This window comes from Oncorhynchus kisutch, linkage group LG24 (genome assembly GCF_002021735.2).
Source record: "Oncorhynchus kisutch isolate 150728-3 linkage group LG24, Okis_V2, whole genome shotgun sequence".
NCBI lineage: Eukaryota > Metazoa > Chordata > Actinopteri > Salmoniformes > Salmonidae > Oncorhynchus > Oncorhynchus kisutch.
The window spans coordinates 6,202,334-6,228,200 of record NC_034197.2 but is presented as its reverse complement, the minus strand read 5'-3'; the positions used below and the strand labels follow the sequence as shown (position 1 = coordinate 6,228,200).

Sequence of the window (25,867 nt, the reverse complement as noted above, 5' to 3'; positions counted from 1 at the left end):
GGTGATTGACAGAGTCGAAAGCCTTGGCAAGGTCGATGAAGACGGCTGCACAGTACTGTCTTTTATTGATGGCGGTTATGATATCATTTAGTACCTTGAGCGTGGCTGAGGTGCACCCGTGACCGGCTCGGAAACCAGATTGCACAGCGGAGAAGTACGGTGGGATTCTCTCATGTATTAGAAGGCTAAAGAAAATAAGTTGACATAAGTATCCAACAAGCTTTTGTAGTCTGTTTTTTCCTAGGACTCCACAAGATTTAAGAGGAATAGCTGTGGCAACGGAGAAGTCCGGTGCGTAATTGTTCAACAGAACAAAGACAGACAGGCTCGAGATGTAGCCTACAGCCCAAGTTAGAAGCGTATGCATATTAGCCCATAATTCATAAGCTCAATATTAGGCTTAATACTGCAGTGAATACGTCCAGTTAATTTACACGGCAATGACAAAAACATTTTTACCAGATAACAAAATCATAGTTAGCCTAGCCTACACAATGTGCGCTCCCGACAGGGTTGCCAGTTCTAGTTCACATCTGTAGCCCAATGACCTCTCAAAACCTGGCCGACAATGCCTGAAAAATAGACCAACATGTTTTTTCTGCAGCAAGACAGGAGTTGCCATATTGATCCAATAAACCCTTTTTCTATAACGTTATCAAGCAAATTAAGGAATAGCAACGTAATTTGTAATGATGAAGGTTAAGAAGCTAAATTCAGGTTTCCATCATAATAACAGTTATTGCAAGCTTAACTTATTGGTGACAGGGGGCAGTATTTTCACCTCCGGATGAAATGCATGCCCAAATTCAACTGCCTGCTACTCATCCCCAGAAGATAAGATATGCATGGATATTAAACACTCTGAAGTTTATAAAACTGTTTGAATCATGTCTGTGAGGATAACAGAACTTATTTAGCAGGCAAAACTCCGAGGTCACTCTCTTTTCAATGAGCTTTCATTGGAAATCCAGATTTCTAAGGGACCTTCTTGCAGTTTCTACCGCTTCCACTGGATGTCAACAGTCTTTAGAAATCGGTTGAGATTTTTCCTTTGTGTAGTGAAGAAGTAGCCCTGTTCAGAACGAGGGTCACTTCAAGTGTACTGTTAGATAGAGGCGCGTGATCAGAAAGCTAGCTACAGTTCGTTGTCCTCCTGTATTGAACAGAGATCATCCCGTCTTCAATATTATCGATTATTTACGTAAAAAAATACCTAAAGTTGTATTTGAAATGTTTTGGCAAAGTTTACAGGTAACCTTTAGAGATATTTTGTAGTCACATTGTGCAAATTGGAACCAGTGTTTTTCTGGATCAAACATGCCAAATAAATGGACATTTTGGATATCGATGGAATTAATCGAACAAAAGGACCTTATTGGAGTGACAACAAAAGAAGCTCGTCAAAGGTAAGGCATGAATTATAATTTTATTTTGTGTCGCGCCTGCAGGGTTGAAATATGCTTTTCTCCCTTTGTTTACAGAGGTGCTATCCTCAGATAATAGCATCGTTTGCCGAAAAGCCTTTTTGAAATCAGACATGTTGGCTGGATTCACAACAATTGTAGCTTTAATTTGATATCTTACATGTGTGATTTCATGAAAGTTTGATTTTGGCGCCCTGCATTTTAACTGGCTTTTGGCCAGGTGGGACGCTAGCTTCCCACATATCCCAGAGAGGTTAAAACCTGTTGTGACTAGGGGGCAGTATTTTCATTTTTGGAAAAATAACGTTCCCAAAGTAAACAGGATATTTTGTCAGGACAAGATGCTAGAATATGCACATAATTGACAGCTTAGGATAGAAAACACTCTAAAGTTTCCAAAACTGTAAAAATATTGTCTGTGAGTATAACAGAACTGATATTGCAGGTGAAAGCCTGAGATGTGGGGGGAAATGAACTATATTCTGGTAATCCGAACAATTGAACATACGCGGTGGTACTTAATGAATATGATGTCAGTTCGGTTGTCATCTGAGACATTCTCATCAATGATAAGATGACATAAACTCTACAGTGGAAAGTCTACACATCAGAGTTAACGGATTCACATAGAATTGTTGTTTAATTTAAATGTTTGAATATGAAATTATTTGTGATGAGATTAAATGTGATTTTAGCTTCTAAAATGTGAGAATTGGGTTTTTATAAGGTTTGGGCTCTGCTCAATCAGTGGCCAGCCCCTGTGAAGGGACATGGGCTATAAAACCTTTCAAACACTCCCTCCTCTCCCTTCCTATATAAAGACTTGACGACAATGTAACATCCTGTTCTGAGGATGTGAGGACGACGGTCCGATGTCAGAATGGTTCAGATAACTACAGAATGAAGCCAACATCAGCGTGAGCTTTGGTTGCGAATGGTAGGAACTTTGAACTCTTATTCACTACATAAGTGATACCTCCTAGCTGTTGAGTTAGCAACAGCAGCTGCAAATGCAGGTTAGGAAGGAACAGACAGAGATTCCCTTCTACCACACAATAACATTACTACAACATATCCACTTTACCAGCAGAGACATTCTTCAAAGGACTCAGTTGGGCAACACGGCCTTCCATCTACCACCAACCTAAATATTTATGGCATTTTCCTTTTCCAAATGGACGGTATTTAGAATGCATAACATATTTACGACAGCACAGCTTCGCCCTTTGTTCCTCAGTCTTCCCGCTCTTTCACTCAAACCCAGACCCTTTTTTTTGTGTAACCAGCTTTTATATCTGTTCCGCCGCTAGGGACCTTTTCCTTTATGACATAATTTGTAATCAAGTTGATTAATTATGTGTATGTGTAATTCTGTGTGATTAATTAGGTATTTAGTAAATAAATAATTAAACCCAATTTTGTATTGCTGATTCAACTTGTTAGCCAGGGTTCGTGCAGATATCCAAGAATTTACAACTTGCAGATGAGACTGAATTAAGATGACGATTAATATTGACTGCTATTGCTGTAGAATATTACTAGGTCTTTAAGAGTTTATTTGGAAGATAACAGCTCTATAAATATTATTTCGTGGTGCCCCGATTCTCTAGTTAATTACATTTACATGATTAGCTCAATCAGGTAATATTAATTATGGAGAAATGATTTTATAGAATAGCATGTCATATCACTTAATCCGGCATAGCCAAAGACACGACACAGTCATGGTTGGTTTCATTGCAATCCTCTGGTTGTTACTAACACAACCATACCTGATGGTTCTTTTCCCGGGACGTATTGACCGAAACAAACCGATTTGAAGACATCAATCAATAACCTCATAGCGCACCAATGGTAGGACCGGTCTATCGTTGATTGGCTGTATTTTGGCCCAATGATCACTGATCATCTTGAAGTCTAGCTTGGAAGATAGCCAATAAGCTGAGGTAAACTGCAATATGTAATGGTTATACGTTCGAAGACCAGCCTTTGTCGTAAAAGAGGTTCATTTGCCATTGCAAATCCTACTTGACGGAGCCACAAGTGTTACGCATAGCAGTACATAGTCAATAGCATTTTCAGCAAGTTTATATATTTAAATTATGAATCAGGAAAAGCTTAAACAAAGTCTAGGTATACAGATACAGGGAATTGATAGAGAAAGCGAGACCGAGTAAATAGTTACCCTTGTTATTTCTTTTAATTACATTTTATTTTATTTTTATATATTCTTTATATAATTCTTGCTTGTTGGAAAGGGTATGTTGAGGAAGATTGGTGTCAAGTTCAAACAGAGTGAACCGGACGCAAGTTCAAGTTCTGGAAGTGAAATGTTTTTAGGGAAAAAGGGTTTGTCTGTCTCATTACTCTGTGTAATGTCGGTCTTTTTATGCAGCGAACATGAGGATCGGTAATGGTGAGGCGAGCGATCAATCACAATTCATTATACCAAGGTGCAATTCATGAAACGAGTTATCCTCTTAGAGCCACTGAGACGCCAGCGTCTCACCTAGCCAACAGGAAATGGAAATGCGCAACGCCAAATGCTAATAGTACTCGAGAAAACTCAAACTTTCATTAAAACACACATGCAGGGTACTCAATTAAAGCTACACTCGTTGTGAATCTAGCCAACATGTCAGATTTTTAAAATGCTTTTCGGCGAAAGCATGAGAAGCTATTATCTGATAGCATGCACCCCCCTGAAATACCTGAACGAGACGTAAACAAAAGAATTAGCGTAGCCGGCGCTAAACAAAACGCAGAAATAAAATAAAACATTCATTACCTTTGACGAGCTTCTTTGTTGGCACTCCAATATGTCCCATAAACATCACAATTTGGTCTTTTTTTCGATTAATTCCGTCCATGTATACTCAAAATGTCCATTTATGAAGCCCGTCTGATCCAGAAAAAAACAGCTTTCCAAAACGCAACGTCATTTTTTTAAATTTAAAAAAAGTTGCCTATAAACTTTGCCAAAACACTTTCAAACTACTTTTGTAATCGTTAATAATCGATCAAATTGATCACGGGGCGATCTGTATTCAATAGCAGCAAGTCTTGAAATCATGGACGATATTCTCTCTTTCATAACTTCCCACGGTGTACCCTCTGACAGGAAGTGCCTATTTCTCATTTCACCAAGGATTAACTTCAAACCAATTCCAAACACTGGCGACATCGTGTGGAAGCTGTAGGAACTGTAAACTGGGCGCTATCTATTTTCCCTTGCCATAGACAATACAGGGACCTCGCGGACGGATATATATATATTTTTTTTTGTGAACAGTTTTTCCTTGGGGTTTTGCCTGCTACACACGTTCTGTTATAGTCACATGATTTAACCAGTTTTAGAAACTTCAGAGTGTTTTCTATCCACACATACTAATCATATGCATATACTATATTCCTGGCATAAGTAGCAGGACGTTGAAATTTTGCACAATTTTTAACAAAAAGTTGAAAAAATGCACCCGATCTTTAAGAGGTTTTAAAGAAGGCCATCTAAAGTTTATCTATGGATTTTGGCCTGCTGATTGGTTAATAACTTCTTAAGGTATAGGGGGCAGCATTTTCACTTTTGGATAAATAGCGTGCCCAATTTAAACTTTGTGCTACTCATGCCAAGAATATAGGATATGCATATTATTAGTAGATTTGGATAGAAAACACTCTGAATCATGTCTGTGAGTATAACAGAACTTGTGTAGCAGGCAAAACCCTGAGGACTAACCATTCAGATTTTGTTTTTTGAGGTCTCGGTCTGTTCTGAGTTCTCATTGGCAAAAAAATATTTCTTAGGAACTAGTTTTCAGTTCCTACTGCTTCCACTGGATGTCACCAGTCTTTGGAATTTGGTTGAGGTTATTCATTTGTGCAATGAAGAAGTAGGGCCATCCTGGAAAAGGGTAACGCTGTTGAGAGTTGGCCAAGACTTGAAAAGTAGTGTTAGTTTCCTCTCGTCCTCTATTGAAATCAGTTGCCTCTGCAGGGTGGCCGACTGAACCAATCTCAAAGGGATAGCTGGGTTGTGGAAAAAAGGCTCCTCCCACACCCACTTCTCGTGTGGGCCTTAGCAGCTGCCAGGCCCTCAGCACTGCAGATTAAACATCGGAGAGACCTGCTGTACTCAGCCTCTCCAGCTTTATGAGGAATAGCTGCCGGTCCAACCCTAATCCGCCAGCTCTCCTCAGCAGCGCGCATGCCGGTTCCCTCCAGCCAACATCAGTATGGTACAGCAGTCTCTGCACCGCCTTTAGCCGGAAAGCAGCTATCCTGCTCTCCAGTTCCACCAGGCCCTGTCCTCCTTCATGGACGGTAATGTCCAACACTGCCAGCCTCAGCCAGTGATGGCCTGACCAGAAAAAGTCCACCAGCTTGCGTTGCAGGTCTGAGAGCAGACCGGCAGGGGGGTTGAGGACAGCCAGTTTATGCAAAAGGAAGATGCCACAAGGTTGTTTAATATCAGCACCCTCCACCTGGCCAGTCTTGACACCACTGCCTGTGACAGCCACTACCCAGTTCTTCCTGAACCACCTCTCCGCGCCCAGGTAGACCCCCAACACTTTAAGCCCTTTGCAACCCCACTGCAAACCCCCTGGAAGCAGAGGGGCCCTATCCCCCCCATCACAGAGCTTTGGTCTTGCCCCAGTTTACCTTAGCTGATGAAGATCCCTCATACACCGTCAGACTGGTCTCTAGTGCCTGCATATCCTGACCATCACAGAAACATAATCTGCATATGCTGACACTGCTATGCCTGTCACGATATCCATGCCTGTCCAGCACACTCCCTGCAGTCTAGTGTATAAAACTGCCCAGATAGAGGGCATCCTTGTCTAATTCCCAATCTCACCCAGACTGGCCTACTGAGCCCCCCTCCCACCTTGACCATAAATGGCGCCCAAGCATACAACAGCTTCGTCAAAAAACTCTTCCCAAACATCACATTAAACAGATACTCATGGACCACTCTATCAAAAGCCTTCTCTTGATCTAAAGAGATCATTCCAATGTTCACATTAGAACCGCTCGACAAGTCCAACATGTCCGTGATTGAGCGTCCCGGTACACAATATGTTTGGTCCTTATGTACTTCCGAGTCCGTTAGAGAGGACCTTGGCAAATTTCTTGTAGTCCGCACAGAGCAATGCAAGCAGCCTACCCCTACACACCTCCTTTGAGGAGCACATTTTTACAGACAGACTGCCACCCCTGCACTAAAATTTGTCCCATGGCTCAACACACTTGCCCCTTTCCACCAGAGCCCCCAATTGACTTCATTCACCACATCACTATGCGTCTTCTGCAGAAACAACACCCGTACTTATTTTTGTTTTACATATTCACCCAACACACTCCTCTTTCCCACATCTCTTGCGCCATTTATATTGAGCAATCCTACCCGAAGTCTCCAAAAGAAGTGTGAGAAAAGCCAGCAAAGAAAGAGACCAATAGCAAAGCTCAAAAAGCCCCAGTGCCAGAAAGAAACTATACATCTAAACCATGTCTGAAGGTAGACCCTTACGCACTGTTGTCCCACTTCCTCAAGCTAAATCGTTTCCTGGGTGAGAGGACACCATGCCCCTAATTTTTCATACTTTCTCTGAACAGAAAAAAAGCCTCAAGATTAACTTTTTTTCCCCTTGGTCTCATTCAGGAACCTTGTCAGTACCCTCAACGTGTACTTAGACCCCTCTGCTTGACTGGCTGTCAGCTCCGGACCCATTGAAGAGGAGTCTGAAAAAAAACTCATCCTCTTCCTCAGACTCACTTTGCTTTTCATCTCCATGGTTCCATGGTGCCTTTGACCACACCAGCTTCTCCCCTCCCACCTCCTTTCTTCTCCCCCTTTTTCCTTTTCCGCTTGATACCCTCCACCTCCCCCCTTGTCTCTTACACTTCACCCCTATACTCTCCTCATCCACTAGCATAACCTTACTAGACCCAGCCTCATCTACAACCACCCTCCATAGTATGACTAGGCCCAGCCTCATCTACACCACCATCCATAGCATGACTATGCCCAGCCTCAGCTACCCCACCATCTCTAGCCTGACTATACCCAGCCTCCGCTACACCACCATCCATAGCATGACTATACCCAGCCTCAGCTACCCCACCATCTCTAGCCTGACTAGGTCCAGCCTCATCTACACCACCATCTCTGGCATGACTAGGCCCAGCCTCATCTACACCATCATCTCTGGCATGACTAGGCCCAGCCTCATCTACACCACCATTCCTGGCATGACTAGACCCAGCTTCTGCTGTCTGCATTGACCTCGATTTCCCCCACTGGCGCTTGTGCCCTCACCTTGTCTACAGCCTTTATGTGGGCAAGCAAAACTATTATGCCCCAAATCCCCACACTCAAAACACAGTAGACTATCTGTGCTGGCAAACCCTGTGTAGAGCCCCTCCCCATGCCTCATTTTAAAATGCACATTTAGCTGTTGCTCATTGTTATTCAGAAACATAAACACTTGCCTCCGGAACAAAACAACGTGCTTAACGGCATCTGCCTGAACCTGCCGACAGTACACAAAACCCGCTAGCAAACTTACCAAAACGACTCCGCTCTTTCCTGATTTGATCATCCGTAATAAACGGAGGCAAATTTGCAACTACTACCCTTGTCAAAGGGGTAGAAAGAGACGAAATTTGCACCAACACAGCACTTATAAATATGCCACTAGCAATTAGCCTACCAACCAAATTTGCTCTTTTCATGAACACAACCACAGCTTTGTTCATTCTAGAAGTGGAATGTATAAATTCAGCTCCTACCTGTTCACCGACTACAAGCAGAACCTACACTTTAACACCTAAATCTATGCCGTATCGACAGCGTCTCCTCCGCACTAGGCTGAGAAGCCATTGCGCACACCACACCTTCCAACCCCCAGGAAACTAACTCTGTCCTCTTTCACCCTAACTTTGAAAAAACCTGTGGATAAATGAGACAAAGTGGGGATGACAGATCTTTTCAGGCTCTGCTTGGCTGCGACTGAAAGTGGCACCGCTGGGGGTGGCTCCAACATAACATGCCATTTCCTGCATCTGGGACCAGGCTGGGAGTGCTAATGACACTAATGCTAAATCCTCAGTTTTAGAGTTAGGGCCTCGACGCAGTATGTGCTAGCCAAAGATTATGTACATTCATTGATGGTAGCGTAAGGGTTCCATGAGTTGCTCTAGTGATGGACCCCGACGTTGTCTACTTTCATACTTGAGGTCACCAGGGTTGATGAGATATCAGCCTCTGAGTCACAGTGGTGCTTCAGATTGTCACTGAGTGTCTTAAATAAGCTAGGTTTCTATCCAATTTTCATGCATTTTCCCACCAGAGATGTGTTCCCATCAAACTTACTTTTTACCAGATAAAATGCTGCGCGTGATGAAGTAGTGAAGGATGTCCAATCAAAACACATATTGACCAATCGGTTAAAGGTTCATTGTGTGGATAATCCTTTAAGAAAACTAATGGTCCAAACCTCATGTCTCTATCAGTATCCATTAAAAAGTTATTGGATATTTTACCCTTGTAGGATGGGGAAAATTAGGTTGACTAATAAGGAAAATTGCACAGCATCGCGTCAGCTAGTTGGATGCTGTGCGAGAATTAATTACCTGACAGGATCACTTTCCCGTTTAACTCAGCAACTTTTTTCTCGAATCCGCAGGACATAAAACAATAGAGGTAAGATAGATATTGATTTTGAGACATGCCATGTAGTATTTTCATATTTTAGTATGTACTTTTAATATTAATGCCAAAATTCTTGTTCTTTCTCTCACAAAAAAAGTGTATCTGTGAAATCTCAACGGAGCACTGAGCGTACCGCAAGCTTTTTATTTTCATTCAGCTCATGTCATTACTTTTTTGCTTTTTGCAACCTGTGGAAACAACTTTGAAGATTACCACCACAACATGTAAAATCTTCAGAGATCGGTGCTTATTATCGGATGTAATTAGGTTACGAAATCTGAGTTTTTGGATATACTGTTAATTAAATGTTAGAGAAAGACACACTGATGATTCAGAACATCAATACATTAAACTGCAACTATTTGTGTTGGTAAAATGTATTTCAGAACATAAGGAAGTGAAATTTCACCCACTCTTTTGCAGGGTGGGTGGACACCCTACGTAGTGCACATAAAATCACTTTTGCATAAAAAAACTGAAGTTTAATGTTACTTAATTCACATTGGATTTGCAGTATGTTGCCTGAAAGAATTATTGGGCAATGTTTATATAGTCCCCTTTCAAACAGCCCCATATTTACCACATTCTTGTCTTTATTCACCATTGCTTGCCGTAACTGAGCAACAGACATTCAACTTTAACCCTGTTGTTGTGATCGTTGTCAATGTAACTGGATGTGTGAGCAAGCTCTAAAGCTGACAGAAATGCACAAAGGGTAAGTTAGCAGCTACAGTGCCTTGCAAAGGTATTCACCCCCCCCTATTTTGTTACATTACAACCTGTAATTTAAATTAATTTTTATTTGAATTTCATGTAACGGACAATCAAAGTTGTCCAAATTGGTGAAGTGAAATGAAAAAAATTACTTGTTTCAAAAAATTAAATGGAAAGGTGGTGGGTGCATATGTATTCATCCCCTTTGCTATGAAGCCACTAAATAAGATCTGGTGCAACCAATTACTTTCAGAAGTCACATAATTAGTTAAATAAAGTCAACCTGTGTGCAATCTAAGTGTCACATGATCTGTCAGTATATATATACACCTGTTCTGAAAGGCCTCAGAGTCTGAAACACCACCAAGCAAGCGACACCATGAAGACCAATGAGCTCTCCAAACAGTACAGGGACAAAGTTGTGGAGAAGTACAGGTATTCTGAGATGAGACTAAAATAGAGCTTTTTGGCCATCAAAGAAACCCAACACCTCATCACCCCGAGAATACCATCCCCAGAGTGAAGCATGGTGGTGGCAGCATCATGCTGTGGGGATGTTTTTCATATTCATGGACTGGGAAATGGGTCAGAATTGAAGATATGATGGATTTCCCTAAATACAGGGAAATACAGGGAAATTCGTTTTTTCAGTCTTCCAGAGATGTGAGACTGGGACGGAGGTTCACTTTCCAGCAGGACAATGATCTAAGCATAGTACTAAAGCAACACTTGAGTGGTTTAAGGGGAAACATTTGGAATGGCCTAGCCAAAGTCTAGACCTCAATCCAATTGAAAATCTGTGGTATCACTTAAAGATTGCTGTACAACAGTGGAACCCATCCAACTTGAAGGAGCTGGAGCAGATTTGCCTTGAAGAATGGGCAAAAATCCAAGGGGCTAGATGTGCCAAGCTTATAGAGACAAACCCCAAGAGACTTGCAGCTGTAATTGCTGCAAATGGTGGCTCTACAAAGTATTGACTTTGGGAGGTGAATATTTATGCACGCTCAAGTTCTCTTATTTCTTGTTTGTTTCACAATAAAAAATATTTTGCATCTTCAAAGTGGTAGGCTTGTTATGTAAATTAAATGATACAACCCCTCCAAAATGTTTTTTTATTTCCTGGCAACAAAATAGGAAAAATGCCAGGGTGTGAATACTTTTGCAAGCCAATGTATTTGTAAATATTTTTCCTGTTATGGTGAATAAAATTTTGGCTACTGTTAAACTCAAAACGTTCTGGTAATTACATGAGCGGGCTAGCCAGCTAGAGAGATATCAAGCTATCGTTAGCAACAAACCAGGGGTTGGAACCAAAATGATTGGCAATTGTTTCGTTCTGAACAGCCCTATTATTTTCTTTGTGTTTCATTGTTCTGACCAGCAAAATAAAGCTCTGTACCAGTCCAAACCCCAAAAAGTAACGGTTTATATCGTTCCTTTTCCACCTCTGAAATATATATTTTTTTACATTAAGTTCAACATTAAATTACTTCACCAATCAGTGCAGATAGAGCAGCTTACTATAGCTATAGTTGTTAATGTGTGATGGAAAGTCAAGTGTAGGGTGTGAGATGCGACTGAAATTTTGTGGGTGGGGAGAGAGCAGAGGAGGAGGCTTGGCTTGAAGTACTAGGCATCTTGTTATGATGCGTTATCTGAATTAGGCCCACAGAATTATACCTTCAAAGGAGTTACTTCTATGGAGGAACTTTGAACGTCTCTGAGCTGCTTAACATTGGAGCAGCGCTAACGTTAGCTAGCTAGTTAGCTAAAAAGCTTTTGTGTGCAGAATGGCACCGGAATTAAAAACATTGTCTTACCTTTTTGTAATGCTTAACTATTATTTTCTAATTAAAAAATCTCTTTCACTAATTTCTGAATCATGTTTGTAACATTGTCAGTAGGCTATAGTAACGTATGCTTCGGAGGGGGAGGAGCAGGTAGCCTACACACGCTCAAATACACTGGCAAAGATTTCCAGCTGGCATGAGTACATTTGAGTGACAGAGAGGGCTTTGCATAAGCACTTTGTGGGACTGACAAAAAATGCCCGGAAACATAAAAAATAATGGTTCTGTTCCTGTTTCAGATCTTTTACAGTTTTCGGTTCTGTTACCTGAACTAGTTCCAACCCCTGCAACAAACCACAACATTGTCTCGAGAAAGTTGCTTTTAGTTGCCTGGCTCTCTACATTGATATGTCTTAATGGTACGCTCGTTTGATGAATTGGACCAAGGTGCAGCATTGTAGACATACATTCTTCTTAATTTTTAATGACACTGAAAAACAACAAAATACAAACCGAACGTAAAGTTCTGCAGGCTACACAGCACCTATACAAAATCAAGATCCTACAAATTAAGGTGGAAAACAGGCTGCCTAAGTATGATCCCCAATCAGAAACAACGATAGACAGCTTCCTCTGATTGGGAACCATACCCGGCCAACAAAGAAATAGAACATATAGATTTGCCCAACCAAGTCACACCCTAACCGAATAGAGGACAAAAAAGGCTCTCTAAGGTTTGTTGCCAACTAACCTTAAATTTAGGTATAAAGAAATAAAGCATACTTACCCAATCTGGTTTTAGTGCATGCGCTATAGAAAAACAGTTAGTTGATGAAGTGGACAGGGTACGTTATATAATGAGACAAATAAAAGCAAGATAATATTTTTTTTTACAGTGAAGCATCGATCATCATGTCACCAAGATCATTCAAATGATAGCCTACCCTCTATTTAATGGAACTTTGCATGAAGCTCATCTTGTTATGAAGTTATTAAATAAGTTACATCTGCTTATAAGTTCTGCTTTCCATGTTCCATGTTGTGGTGCTAGTAGGGTACACAACATCATAGCGTGACTCAATGTTTACTGCGTCCATGACTGCGCCCATAATTTATTGAAAAAAATATTCCACCTTGGTCAAATCAAATCAAATTTTATTTGTCACATACAGCAGATGTTAATGCGAGTGTAGCGAAATTCTTGTGCTTCTAGTTCCGACAATGCAGTAATAACCAACAAGTAATCTATCTAACAATTCCAAAACTACTACCTTATAGACACAAGTGTAAGGGGATAAAGAATATGTACATAAAGATATACGAATGAGTGATGGTACAGAGCGGCAAGATACAGTAGATGGTATTGAGTGCAGTATATACATATGAGATGAGTATGTAAACAAAGTGGCATAGTTAGTGGCTAGTGATACATGTATTACATAAAGATGCAGTAGATTATATAGAGTACAGTATATACATATACATATGAGATTAATAATGTAGGGTATGTAAACATTATATTAGGTAGCATTGTTTAAAGTGGCTAGTGATATATTTTACATAATTTCCCATCAATTCCCATTATTAAAGTGGCTGGAGTTGAGTCAATGTGTTGGCAGCAGCCAACTGCTGTTTTTCAGCTGTTTTTTCAGCTTTGATGCACCTGTACTGACCTCGCCTTCTGGATGATAGCGGGGTGAACAGGCAGTGGCTCGGGTGGTTGTTGTCCTTGATGATCTTTATGGCCTTCCTGTGACATCGGGTGGTGTAGGTGTCCTGGAGGGCAGGTACTTTGCCCACGGTGATGCGTTGTGCAGACCTCACTACCCTCTGGAGAGCCTTACGGTTGTGGGCGGAGCAGTTGCAATCATCTCCTTAGTTTTGTTGACGTTGAGTGTGAGGTTATTTTCCTGACACCACACTCCGAGGGCCCTCACCTCCTCCCTGTAGGCCGTCTCATCGTTGTTGGTAATCAAGCCTACCACTGTTGTGTCGTCCGCAAACTTGATGATTTAGTTGGAGGCGTGCGTGGCCACGCAGTCGTGGGTGAACAGGGAGTACAGGAGAGGGCTCAGAACGCACCCTTGTGGGGCCCCAGTGTTGAGGATCAGCGGGGTGGAAATGTTGTTGTCTACCCTCACCACCTGGGGGCGGCCCGTCAGGAAGTCCAGTACCCAGTTGCACAGGGCAGGGTCGAGACCCAGGGTCTCGAGCTTGATGACGAGCTTGGAGGGCACTATGGTGTTAAATGCCGAGCTGTAGTCGATGAACAGCATTCTCACATAGGTATTCCTCTTGTCCAGATGGGTTAGGGCAGTGTGCAGTGTGGTTGAGATTGCATCGTCTGTGGACCTATTTGGGCGGTAAGCAAATTGGAGTGGGTCTAGGGTGTCAGGTAGGGTGGAGGTGATATGGTCCTTGACTAGTCTCTCAAAGCACTTCATGATGACGGAAGTGAGTGCTACGGGGTGGTAGTCGTTTAGCTCAGTTACCTTAGCTTTCTTGGGAACAGTAACAATGGTGGCCCTCTTGAAGCATGTGGGAACAACAGACTGGAATAGGGATTGATTGAATATGTCCGTAAACACACCAGCCAGCTGGTCTGCGCATGCTCTGTGGGCGCGGCTGGGGATGCCGTCTGGGCCTGCAGCCTTGCGAGGGTTGACACGTTTAAATGTTTTCCTCACGTTGGCTGCAGTGAAGGAGAGTCCGCATGTTTTAGTTGCGGTTCAGTGGCACTGTATTGTCCTCAAAGCGGGCAAAAAAGTTATTTCGTCTGCCTGGGAGCAAGACATCCTGGTCCGTGACGGGGCTGGTTTTCTTTTTGTAATCCGTGATTGACTGTAGACCCTGCCACATACCTCTTGTGTCTGAGCCGTTGAATTGAGATTCTACTTTGTCTCTATACTGACGCTTAGCTTGTTTGATTGCCTTGCGGAGGGAATAGTTACGCTGTTTGTATTCGGGCATGTTTCCGGTCACCTTGCCCTGATTAAAAGCAGTGGTTCGGGCTTTCAGTTTCACGCGAATGCTGCCATCAATCCACGGTTTCTGGTTTGGGAATGTTTTAATCGTTGCTATGGGAACGACATCTTCAACCTACGTTCTAATGAACTCGCTCACCGAATCAGCGTATTCGTCAATGTTGTTGTCTGACGCAATACGAAACATATCCCAGTCCACGTGATGGAAGCAGTCTTGGAGTGTGGAATCAGATTGGTCGGACCAGCGTTGAACAGACCTCAGCGCGGGAGCTTCTTGTTTTAGTTTCTGTCTGTAGGCAGGGATCAACAAAATGGAGTCGTGGTCAGCTTTTCCGAAAGGAGGGCGGGGCAGGGCCTTATATGCGTCACGGAAGTTAGAATAGCAGTGATCCAAGGTTTTTCAAGCCCTGGTTGCGCAATCGATTTGCTGATAAAATTTAGGGAGTCTTGTTTTCAGATTAGCCTTGTTAAAATCCCCAGCTACAATGAATGCAGCCTCCGGATAAATGGATTCCAGTTTGCAAAGAGTCAAATAAAGTTTGTTGTCGACATTGTACAAGTTTCCATAAGGCTTATCGTGACTTTTTTATACTCCCGAGTGGCGCAGTGGTCTAAGGCACTGCGTCTCAGTGTAAGAAGCTTCACAACAGTCCGAAACCAGGCTGTATCACATTCGGCCGTGATTGGGAGTCTCATAGGGTGGCGCACAATTGGCCCAGTGTCGTCCGGGTTTGGCCAGGGTTGGGCGTCATTCTAAAGAAGAATTTTAAATAAAAATCAATTAGCATGAAATGGTTGAATGGAAACAGGGTTATTGTAGTGCAACAACACTGTATAAGCTCTATCTACGGGTGTCAGGGCAACTAATGTACTAGCTTTTTTTTCACTCTTTAGTACCCCAAAATATGTCAGACTCTGGCCTTTTACTTTGATGAGTACCTGCACCAAAAAGGCTATGGTTTTAATCTACAATAGCCAACAAAGTACACACACTTCACCACAATGACTATCAGTGCTTGAAGCTATTCCAGAGCAATGAAAACAAAATGATATTAATTAAGAGATGACAACAAGCAATTATCTTTGCCCTCCCACGCAGCTGAGCTTGAGCAGAGCTGTCCTGCTTAACTTCTCTACGCCCTGTAAGCTGACTGAAGCCACTAAATTAAGCTTTCATTACTTGTGATTGCTGTTAGTGCCTGCAGGGGTCTGTTGGCTTTGGCCTCATGTATGCCATTATATTATATGATTTTGTATCACTTTCTGTGTAACAGCATAGGCTGCTGATGACAAACAGTCGTAGACAAAATCAAAAGGTGTGTTTATTTTGATATCGAACGAGATCATTATTTTTCTTTGATTGTAATCCTAATAAAACGATCCACAGAGCTGTTTAAAAGGTAAATGGGGCTTTGTGACCTCAATACCCCTGGAGTTACGGTTTTCACTCTATTTTGGGATGTGTGTTTACAGAGTGCCATTGGCACTTCAACATTTTTATTGAATCTCTCTGTCTGTTGATTCCACTTCGGCCTTCCACTGTTTAGCCCCCGCGTCGGCCCGCTTACTCACCCTGCAGTACCTCCTGAGCATGGTCCAGTTCCTGCTCCTTCTGGGCCAGCTGCACACGGAGTTCAGTGGCCGAGAGCATGTCAGCAGAGCAGCCTCCTTGGCCTTCCTCCAGGTCCTTACTTATATCCTTCATCTGCCTGAGCAGGTGCACCTCCTCCTGGAGCTGGGCCACCTCCCCCTGAAGCAACACTATGGAGGGAGAGGAGTACAAAGAGAGAGAGGATATGAATCAATTTGTTATGAAATGGTGGTACTCTATTCTGTACTGTTAAGTGAGGGGGGGGATAAAGAGAGAGGGAGAGAGTTTAGGGCCCTAAACTGTACTATAACAGAGGACACGAGGGAGGAAAGGAGGGAGGGAGAGAGATACTGGGAAGTTAAATATCTGTTAGTTTTTGGAATTACTGGTATCTCAGACCACCTGCTGTTGTAATCAAATCAAATTGTATTTGTCAAATGCTTTGTAAACAACAGGTATAGACTAAGAGTGAAATGCTTACTTAAGGGCCCCTCCGAACAATGCAGAAATAAAAAATTGAAAAACAATAGAAAAATAAGAACACAATGAATAAATACTCAATGAGTAAGGATAACTTTGCTTAATAATACACTAGGGCTGTGATGATAACAGTATCACAATATTTTTTCCATGGCAAAAATTAAAACACAAAGCAGACCAATCTCTTTGGTCCTTTAAAACCCTGCTGTATGTACAATATTGTGTGCTATAGCTTGGAAAATAAATAAATGTGACTCTGGATGACAATATAATGATATCTGTTTCCAACATTAGGTCTGTTTTCCTAAAGAAGTTAAATCCGCTTTGTGTGTTGTTTCTTTGCCAGAATACTAACGAGTATCACGATACTGCTATCGTCCCTAACCCTAATATACACATGGGTGATGTGTAATGGTACAAGGTAATTGAGGTAGATATGTACATATAGGTGGGGGTAAAGTGATTAGGCAACAGGATAGGTGATAAACTGTAGCAGCAATGTATGTGATGAGTCAAAAGAGTATGCAAAAAGGGTAAAGACAGATAGTCTGGGTATCTATAACTGTTTAGCAGTCTTATGGCTAGGGGTAGAAGCTGTTCAGGGTCCTGTTGGTTCCAGATTTGGTGCATCAGTACTGCTTGTTGTGCAGTAGCAGAGAGAACAGTCTATGATTTGGGCGGCTGGAGTCTGACAAATTTTAGGGCCTTCCACAGAAGTCCTGGATGGCGGGGAGCTCGGCCCCACTAATGTACTGGGTCTTATGCACTACCCTCTGTAGCTCCTTGCGGTCAGATGCCAAGCAGCTGCCATACCAAGCGGCGATGCAGCCAGTCAAGATTATCTCAATGGTGAGGTTTCCTGAAGTTCTCGATCAGCTCCTTTTGTCTTGCTGACGTTGAGGGAGAATTTGTTGTCCCGACACAACACTGCCAGGTTACTCATCATCATCGGTGATGGGGCCTGCCTACCATAGTCGTGTAGTCAGAAAATGTAATAATGGTGTTTGTGTCATGCGCAGCCACGCAGTTGTGGGTGAACAGGGAGCACAAGAGGGGACTAAGCACACACCCCTGAGGGGCCCCCGTGTTGAGGAGCAGCATGGCAGATGTGTTGTTGCCTACATTCACCACCTGAGGACACCCGTCAGAAAGTCCAGGATGCAGTTGCAGAGGGAGGTGTTTAGTCCCAGGGCGCTGAGCTTAGTGTTGAGCTTGGAGGGCACTATGGGGTTGAACACTGAGCTCGAGTCAATGCACAACATTCCCACATAGGTGTTCCAGGTGGGAGAGGGCAGAGTGGAGTCATGTGCATCATGCTGGGGTGGTATGCAAATTAAGTGGGTCCAGGGTGTCTGGGATGATGGTGTTGATGTGAGCCATGAGCAGTCTTTTAAAGCATTTCATGGCTACAGATGTGAGTGCTATTTGGCGATAGTCATTTAGACCAGTTAGCTTGGCGTTCTTGGGCACAGGGACTATGGTGGTCTGCTTGAAACATGTAGGTATTACAGACTGGGTCAGGGAAAGGTTGAATATCTAAGTTAAGACACTTGCCAGTTGGTCAACGCATGGTCTGAGTACGCGTCCTGGTAATCCGTCTGGCTCCGCAGCCTTGTTAATGTTAAGATCTTTAACCTTTCAGGCGCGACTTCCAAATATCTCTTACGGTCAAGTTGCACAACGGGATAGTAATCCCGCGCTGCCCTCAAACCAAGACACGCTGCCTGCCCAATGATCTTCAGTTGATGTCGGAAGTTTACATACACTTAGGTTGGAGTCATTAAAACTCGTTTTTCAACCACAAATTTCTTGTTAACAAATTATAGCTCTGGCAAGTCAGTTAGGACATCTACTTTGTGCATGACACAAGTCATTTTTCCAGCAATTGCTTACAGACAGATTATTCAATTTGTAACTAAATTGTTTTTTTATTGGAAGGATTTAAACATTTGCAAATATGTCTACTTATGATAATGTAAAATGTTTGTTTCTGTCTCCATATGATATGGTAAATATATCCAATGCAAAAAAACATCTACATTTAAATGGTATTAATATTGATTTGCATATATTTCCGTTAATTTTCACCTCTGAATATTCCCCAAAATGTGCAACCCACATGGTGGGGGAGGGACTGAGAGAGTTTATATTTGTTATACATATTACTGTAAACTTCTGCCCTCTGAAGGTCATAGCAAGAAAGGCCACCACTGAAATCATCACAGAAATCAATATGCACACTGACACTTGCCTATTCATGTGTACAATATTTTTTTAGACAGATGCTTCTACAGCCAAATAAACTGAGAACGAGACAGTTCTTCAGAAACTAAGGTAAAACTCTGACTAAATGCAGCCAAAACATCAAATGATTTTCATAAAGAGAAAAAAAAGTCCTAGTTGGATTAAAAATAAGGCTAGGGGTCAGTATCCTGAATTTCTGGATGACTGACGTGCCCAAAGTAAACTACCTGTTACTCAGGCCCAGAAGCTAGGATATGCATATAATTGGAAACATTGGATAGAGAACACTGTAGTTTCTAAAACTGTTCAAATAATGGTCTGTGAGTATAACCAAACTGATATGGCAGGCAAAAACCCGAGGACTATCCATCCAGAATTGTTTTTGTTTGGAGGTCACAGGCCTTTTCAAGGCAATCCTATGGGATATGCAAAAAAATAGCTTCCACTAGATGTAAACAGTCTATCTTCTTTGCGATAGGGGGCAGTATTTTGACGTCCAGATGAAAAGCGTGCGCAAAGTAAACTGCCTGCTACTCAGGCCCAGAAGCTAGGATATGCATATAATTGGTAGATTTGGATAGAAAACACTCTAAAGTTTCTAAAACTATTAAAATAATGTTTGGGATTAATTTTGCATGCATTTTGATCGATGGAAACCGAGTGTAATTATTGACTGAAGCGCGCCAGCTAAATTGAGTTTTTATGGATATAAAGAATAGATTTATCGAACAAAAGGACCATTTGTGATGTAACTGAGACCTTTTGGAGTGCCAACAGAAGAAGATCTTCAAAGGTAAGGCATATATTATATCGCTATTTCTGACTTTCGTGTCGCAACTCCCTGGTTGAAAATAATTTGTTATGCATTTGTGTGCTGGACACTGTCCTCAGTGTCCAGCACACAAATGCGGCTTTCGCCGTAAAGCCTTTTTGAAATCTGACACATTGGCTGGATTAACAACAAGTTAAGATTTATTTTGATGTATTGCACTTGTGATTTCATGAACGTTTAATATTTATAGTAATTTAATTTGAATTTGGCGCTCTGCCATTTCACCGGATGTTGGCTACCGTCCCACCTAATCCCAAGGAAGTTATACAGGGTTTCAGGCTTGTTTCTTAAAAAACGAACAAGTAGTTGTAGTTTATCCAAGGTAGGCTTTTGGCGCACTTGAATGAGAGCGCCAAAAGCACTTGAACACCATTCTTTCCATCTGAAATATTATCGTTTATTTACATATTAGGGTACCTTAGAAACATTGTTTGACTTGTTTGGACGAAGTTAACATTTAACTTTTTGGATTCCTTTGTATGCCTGTTGAAATCAATGGTGACAACAATACTTTTTTGGATGTTGGCTTGATCATCCTATCTTTCCCACATAAAAAAAAAACTACTACAGTATTTCATTTGCATATACCCAACTCATCCCCATATCCTAGTTTGTGCCACCAATGAGTGAGAGTACAGGTACAGAGCATATTGTGTTCGCTACAGGTTATCAAAAAGAGCAGAAGCTCTGAACTATCTGTTCAGACTCCAGTCCTTAATAATTTTGTATTTGTCCAGTAGGTTTCCTCAAGAAACAACCCCCCACTACTATGTCAAAGATAATAATCAAACAAAAACACTATAGTAACTACTACAGTAATGTCTGCAAAAACACTACAGTATTATACTAAACTGTAAATTCCCATGGAGGGTCCATCTTAACTCTGTTAATTTGTGCCCAGCGTGCACGCCGCCCACAGCTGTGCCAGCATTCTCCAATCAGCACCACGCCACTAAGACCACTCATGTGTTTCCTGTCCTACTGAGTCATGTTCATTATGCACAAAATGGAGGGATTACCTTCACTTTCGTTTTCCGTTGCAAAATATTGCGTGCCAAAATGAACATGACCAAGCATTTGCAAACATACGGCAGCATTGGATTTACCACCTCTCTCAGTATGGAGCTTTTCACTCATCACTTTGAAAGAGTCTGTCTCTTCACAGAAGCTATAACAAAGCTTTCAGATAATTGAAATGCTTTTGGGGGACCTGCATTAGGCTGTTGTTCAGAACGTTCTGTACTTTCTATTTGTGTTCACTGACTGAAATGTAAGTGGCTCTGGATAGAAGAGCGTCTCTTAAATAACTAAAATGAAATATAAAAGGCTTATTAAGAGAGGGGTCGAACGAAACCATCGGCGTGGTGAGTATGTTTCATTATGCTGAGGTTTAGTTAATGGAGCCGATAATAGAACCACATTTTTTTACAGAGCAACCCAAGCAGCAATACCTCATGAGGAGATCAGGTCCACAGACCATTTCAGAAACACCATTTCAGAAACACACTCTTACGAATGTTTAAGAATTCTATTATAGTTCTTCCCTCAATTCAATTACGTATTTGTTAAGTAAGCCTCTATTGATTGTGCTACTGCAGCACAATAGATGAGTCATAAATAAGGTAGCACAGAAAATTGGGTTATATCATCTCGTCCAAACACACCACACAAGCTGTGCTAAAAAATTACAGGGCTGGCTGAGGCAACGCTCATTTGCATAGGATGTCGGAGACAGAACAGGACGGTGGTCAGGAACTTGGGCAATATCCAATCAAAACTGATAACCGCACGTTCACGGGGGAAGGAAAAGCAACAATCCTGAACTGAGTAAGAGTAGTTGGTTCAAGGTTTTTTTGTTTCACAAAGGCTTGCTAATGTATCTGTAATTACCTGGTGAACAAGTTATGCTTTGATTAGATGTTATGTGTACCACTACACAATTCTGGATTTCAGGTTTTAATTGAATAGCACTCTGTAGTCTAAAATCCAATTCAGAAAAACTTTTTTTAAGCAATCGAACGAGCGTGCTCACGCTGGAAGTAGAATGTATTTTAGTGAACTGGAGAGAAAAAGACAGGCCTGGCGCAAGTCTAGTTTTCTAACGTCTACGTGGAGCAATGCTGGTAAAATAAGCAGATAAATTGCGTGGGTCGTTTGTTGAAAAGGAATTAGAGGAATTGTTATAATCTTCCCTATGCCAAGTAGACTAAAGATGTAATTTACAATATATTGGGCTGTAAGCTAAGGTTTATCAGTCAAATGGGCTACATATACCTTAGTGCTGCTTTTGATAGCATCGATCACCACATTCTTTTGGAGAGATTGGAAATCCAAATTGGTCTACATGGACAAGTTCTGGCCTGGTTTAGATCTTATTTGTCAGAAAGTTATCAGTTTGTCCTCTGACAAATCAACTGTAAATTTCGGTGTTCCTCAAGGTTCCGTTTTAGGACCACTATTGTTTTCACTATATATTTTACCTCTTGGGGATGTAATTCGAAAACATAATGCTAACTAACACTGCTATGCGGATGACACACAGCTGTACATTTCAATGAAACATGGTGAAGCCCCAAAATAGCCCTCGCTAGAAAGAAGCCTGTGTTTCAGACACAAGGAAGTGGATGGCTGCAAACTTTCTACTTTTAAATTCGAACAAAACAGATGCTTGTTCTAGGTCCCAAGAAACAGAGATATTCTGTTGAATCTGACAATTAATCTTGATGGTTGTACAGTCTTCTCAAATAAAACTGAAGGACCTCCATCTACGTAAACATTGAAAAAAAAATCAGAAACTTAATGTCCAAAAATGAAGAAAAATTAATCTATGCTTTTGTTACTTCTAGGTTAGACTACTGCAATGCTCTATTTTCCGGCTACCCGGATAAAGTACTAAATAAACTTCAGTTAGTGCTAAATACGGCTGCTAGAATACTGACGAGAACCAAACAATTTGATCATATTACTCCAGTGCTAGCCTCCCTGCACTGGCTTCCTGTTAAGGCAAGGGCTGATTTCAAGGTTTTACTACTAACCTACAAAGCATTACATGGGCTTGCACCTACCTATCTTTCTGATTTGGTCCTGCCGTACATACCTACACGTACGCTATGGTCACAAGATGCAGGCCTCCTAATTGTCCCTAGAATTTCTAAGCAAACAGCTGGAGGCAGGGCTTTCTCCTATAGAGCTCCATTTTTATGGAATGGTCTGCCTACCCATGTGAGAGACGCAGACTCGGTCTCAACATTTAAGTCTTTACTGAAGACTCATCTCTTCAGTTGGTCACACATGAGTGTAGTCTGGCCCAGGAGTGTGAAGGTGAACGGAAAGGCTTCTGGAGCAATGAACCGCCCTTGCTGTCTCTGCCTGGCCGGTTCCCCTCTCGCCACTGGGATTCTCTGCCTCTAACCCTATTACAGGGATGAGTCACTGGCTTTACTGGTGCTCTTTCATGCCGTCCCTAGGAGGGATGCGTCACTTGAGTGGGTTGACGTGATCTTCCTGTCTGGGTTGGCGCCCCCTGCCCTTGGGTTGTGCCGTGGCGGAAATCTTTGTGGGCTATACTCGGCCTTGTCTCAGGACAAGTGATTGAAGATATCCCTCTAGTGGTATGGGGGCTGTGCATTGGCAAAGTGGGTGGGGCTATATCCTTCCTGTTTGGCCCTGTTCGTGGGTATCATCCTCGTGGGTATCATCCTGTATCATCCTGACCCCTCCTGTCTCAGCCTCCAGTATTTATGCTGCAATAGTTTGTGTCGGGGGGCTAGGGTCAGTTTGTTATATCTGTTGTGCTTCTCCTGTCTTATCCCGTGTCCTGTGTGAATTTAAGTATGCTCTCTTTCTCTCGGTGGACCTGAGCCCTAGGACCATGCCTCAGGACTACCTGGCATAATGACTCCTTGTCAGTTTTTCCTAGCCACCGTGCTTCTACACCTGCATTGCTTGCTGTTTGGGGTTTTAAGGCTGGGTCTCTGTACAGCACTTTGAGATATCAGCTGATGTACGAAGGGCTATATAAATACATTTGATATTTGAAAACAAATGCATCCTACCTGTGTTGTTTCCAATTAAAAGGCACATAGTCTAGGCAGGCTACAGCTGGAAAACTCGAGGTCCCCGATTTTAAGAGAGAATACGGTTTGTAGAAGAACAAGACTGGGTTGTTGAATAACAACTCTGATTTATTATCTACAACATCATTGTGATCTAGCCAAGCAACAACAGTTTAGCATCTAAGGTGAGTCCAAAGGAACTTACATACCTTAAGGGAACATTTTGACATTTGCTGTATGGTTAGTGAGAAAGTCCATATTGCAAATGTACGGTCCCTTACTAGACGTCCAAAAACATTTGTAAAATTTGCGGTCGGCGTCGGGCCGTGCGGCAGGGCCGGACCTACCGGGAAGTCAAACGAACTTTCTCGGACATCCGATTTCCGTTTTATAAAATAATCAAATTTTGGTCATTTTTCCGCTGTCCCGGAAAATCCCACAAGAGGGCATAAGCAATCATATTGCAAATGTACAAAACATCACGAATCACGACGGGGCCTTATCTCCAAAACTGAAAATATTTTGAAGCCGAAACTTGGTGAGCGTAGGTTTGGCATAATAGGGCGGCAGGGTAGCCTAGTGGTTAGAGCGTTGGACTAGTAACTGGAAGGTTGCAAGTTCAAACCCCCGAGCTGACAAGGTACAAATCTGTCGTTCTGCCCCTGAACAGGCAGTTAACCCACTGTTCCTAGGCCATCATTGAAAATAAGAATTTGTTCTTAACTGACTTGCCTAGTTAAATAAAGGTAAAATAAAAAATAAAAATAATGGGCAGTTGGCCCTGAACAAGATGGCATCTAGGCCTCAACGGTTTTTGAGTTATGGCCATTTCTCTGGGATTAAAGGTCCAAAATGAAAATAGAGAAATAATTTTTCTGCTTCACGTCAAAGTCAAGGAGCCTCCGGTGTCAATAAAAAAAGAACCAGCCATTTATCTATTTGTCACGTTTCTTCAAAATTGAACCCAGAAGCAGACCAGGACAAGGAGAGTAGGAAGAAGGTGAGTATTTATTTACAAGTGAATGTGAATGGGTAGATATATCCAGGTGGCGTAGCGGGCAGCGGTGGTGAGTTGATGGGAGTAAATAGGTGGATCCAATGGGGAAGCGGAATCCTCCGACGACCAGGCGGGAATGGGGTAAATGATCCGGGTGAGTAACTGAAGACAGAACAAACGGAGGTAAGTTTAAGGCAAGCAAGACGTACAAAACAACAAAACAAATTCTATCCAACTTGAGGCTGATACTATGGCACAACATACTGTTCATGGCTAACGATCCGGCAGGGAATGGTTGTCAGGTCCGGGCTTATGAAGAGGAGAGATGATGATCAGGACCAGGTGTGCAGATAGCTGATGGGATACAGGTGCGGGTAATCAGAACTCCCAACTGGCTACATTGCCCGGCAACCAGACAGGGTGCGTTCCAGGACGCCGGAAAAAACACTCCAGGACAGAACACTGGCAAATATCAGACTCAGGAAACGGGATTCGTGACACTATTGTCATTTAAGAGAAATCCTACAACGACAGATTGGTGATGTTAAAAGATAGGTGTTTTTTTTAAACAGTTACAGATCCAGTTGCAGGGTGTTCATACGAATCTTTTTAAAGTGTGCTGCGGAGCTCTGCGAGATTTCTGTTATTTTCTCTGATTTTCTGAAAGAACACACACTCACTAAACCCTCAGGATTCTGTAAAGGCATACCCCAATCAGGATATGAGTTTATTTATAGCTTCCTGTGCCAACCGGAAGTGCCTTAAATGGTGTCATAGTGGCTCTTTCCAAGGGTTAAAAAGGTCAGATCTTTTCAAAACTTCATGTGTGATTAGGCAACCCCCATGAACTGTAAGTCAGTCATTTCTACCAACAGATGTCAAAGAAAAGCTCTCACTCACACACACACACACAGCAAGGATGGAGTGACAAAGTGCGGTGCATAAAAACACACAGAGCCTGCAATGGCATTTACATAATCTCTAGGCCGTGCCGAGTTCAACGAGATATCCCGCTTGACCGTAGCTCGTTCGGTCTAAG

General features: G+C 42.2%; 1 protein-coding gene across 1 annotated transcript in view; it reads right to left on the bottom strand.

Annotated features, from left to right (window-relative positions):
• Positions 1–25,867, bottom strand: part of LOC116357024 (kazrin-like) — a 61,063-nt gene that overhangs the window by 4,513 nt on the left and 30,683 nt on the right. The window contains exon 3 of the mRNA XM_031804336.1: positions 16,202–16,390. Coding sequence (XP_031660196.1) covers positions 16,202–16,390 — 189 coding nt within the window. The remainder of the gene's footprint in view (positions 1–16,201; positions 16,391–25,867) is intronic.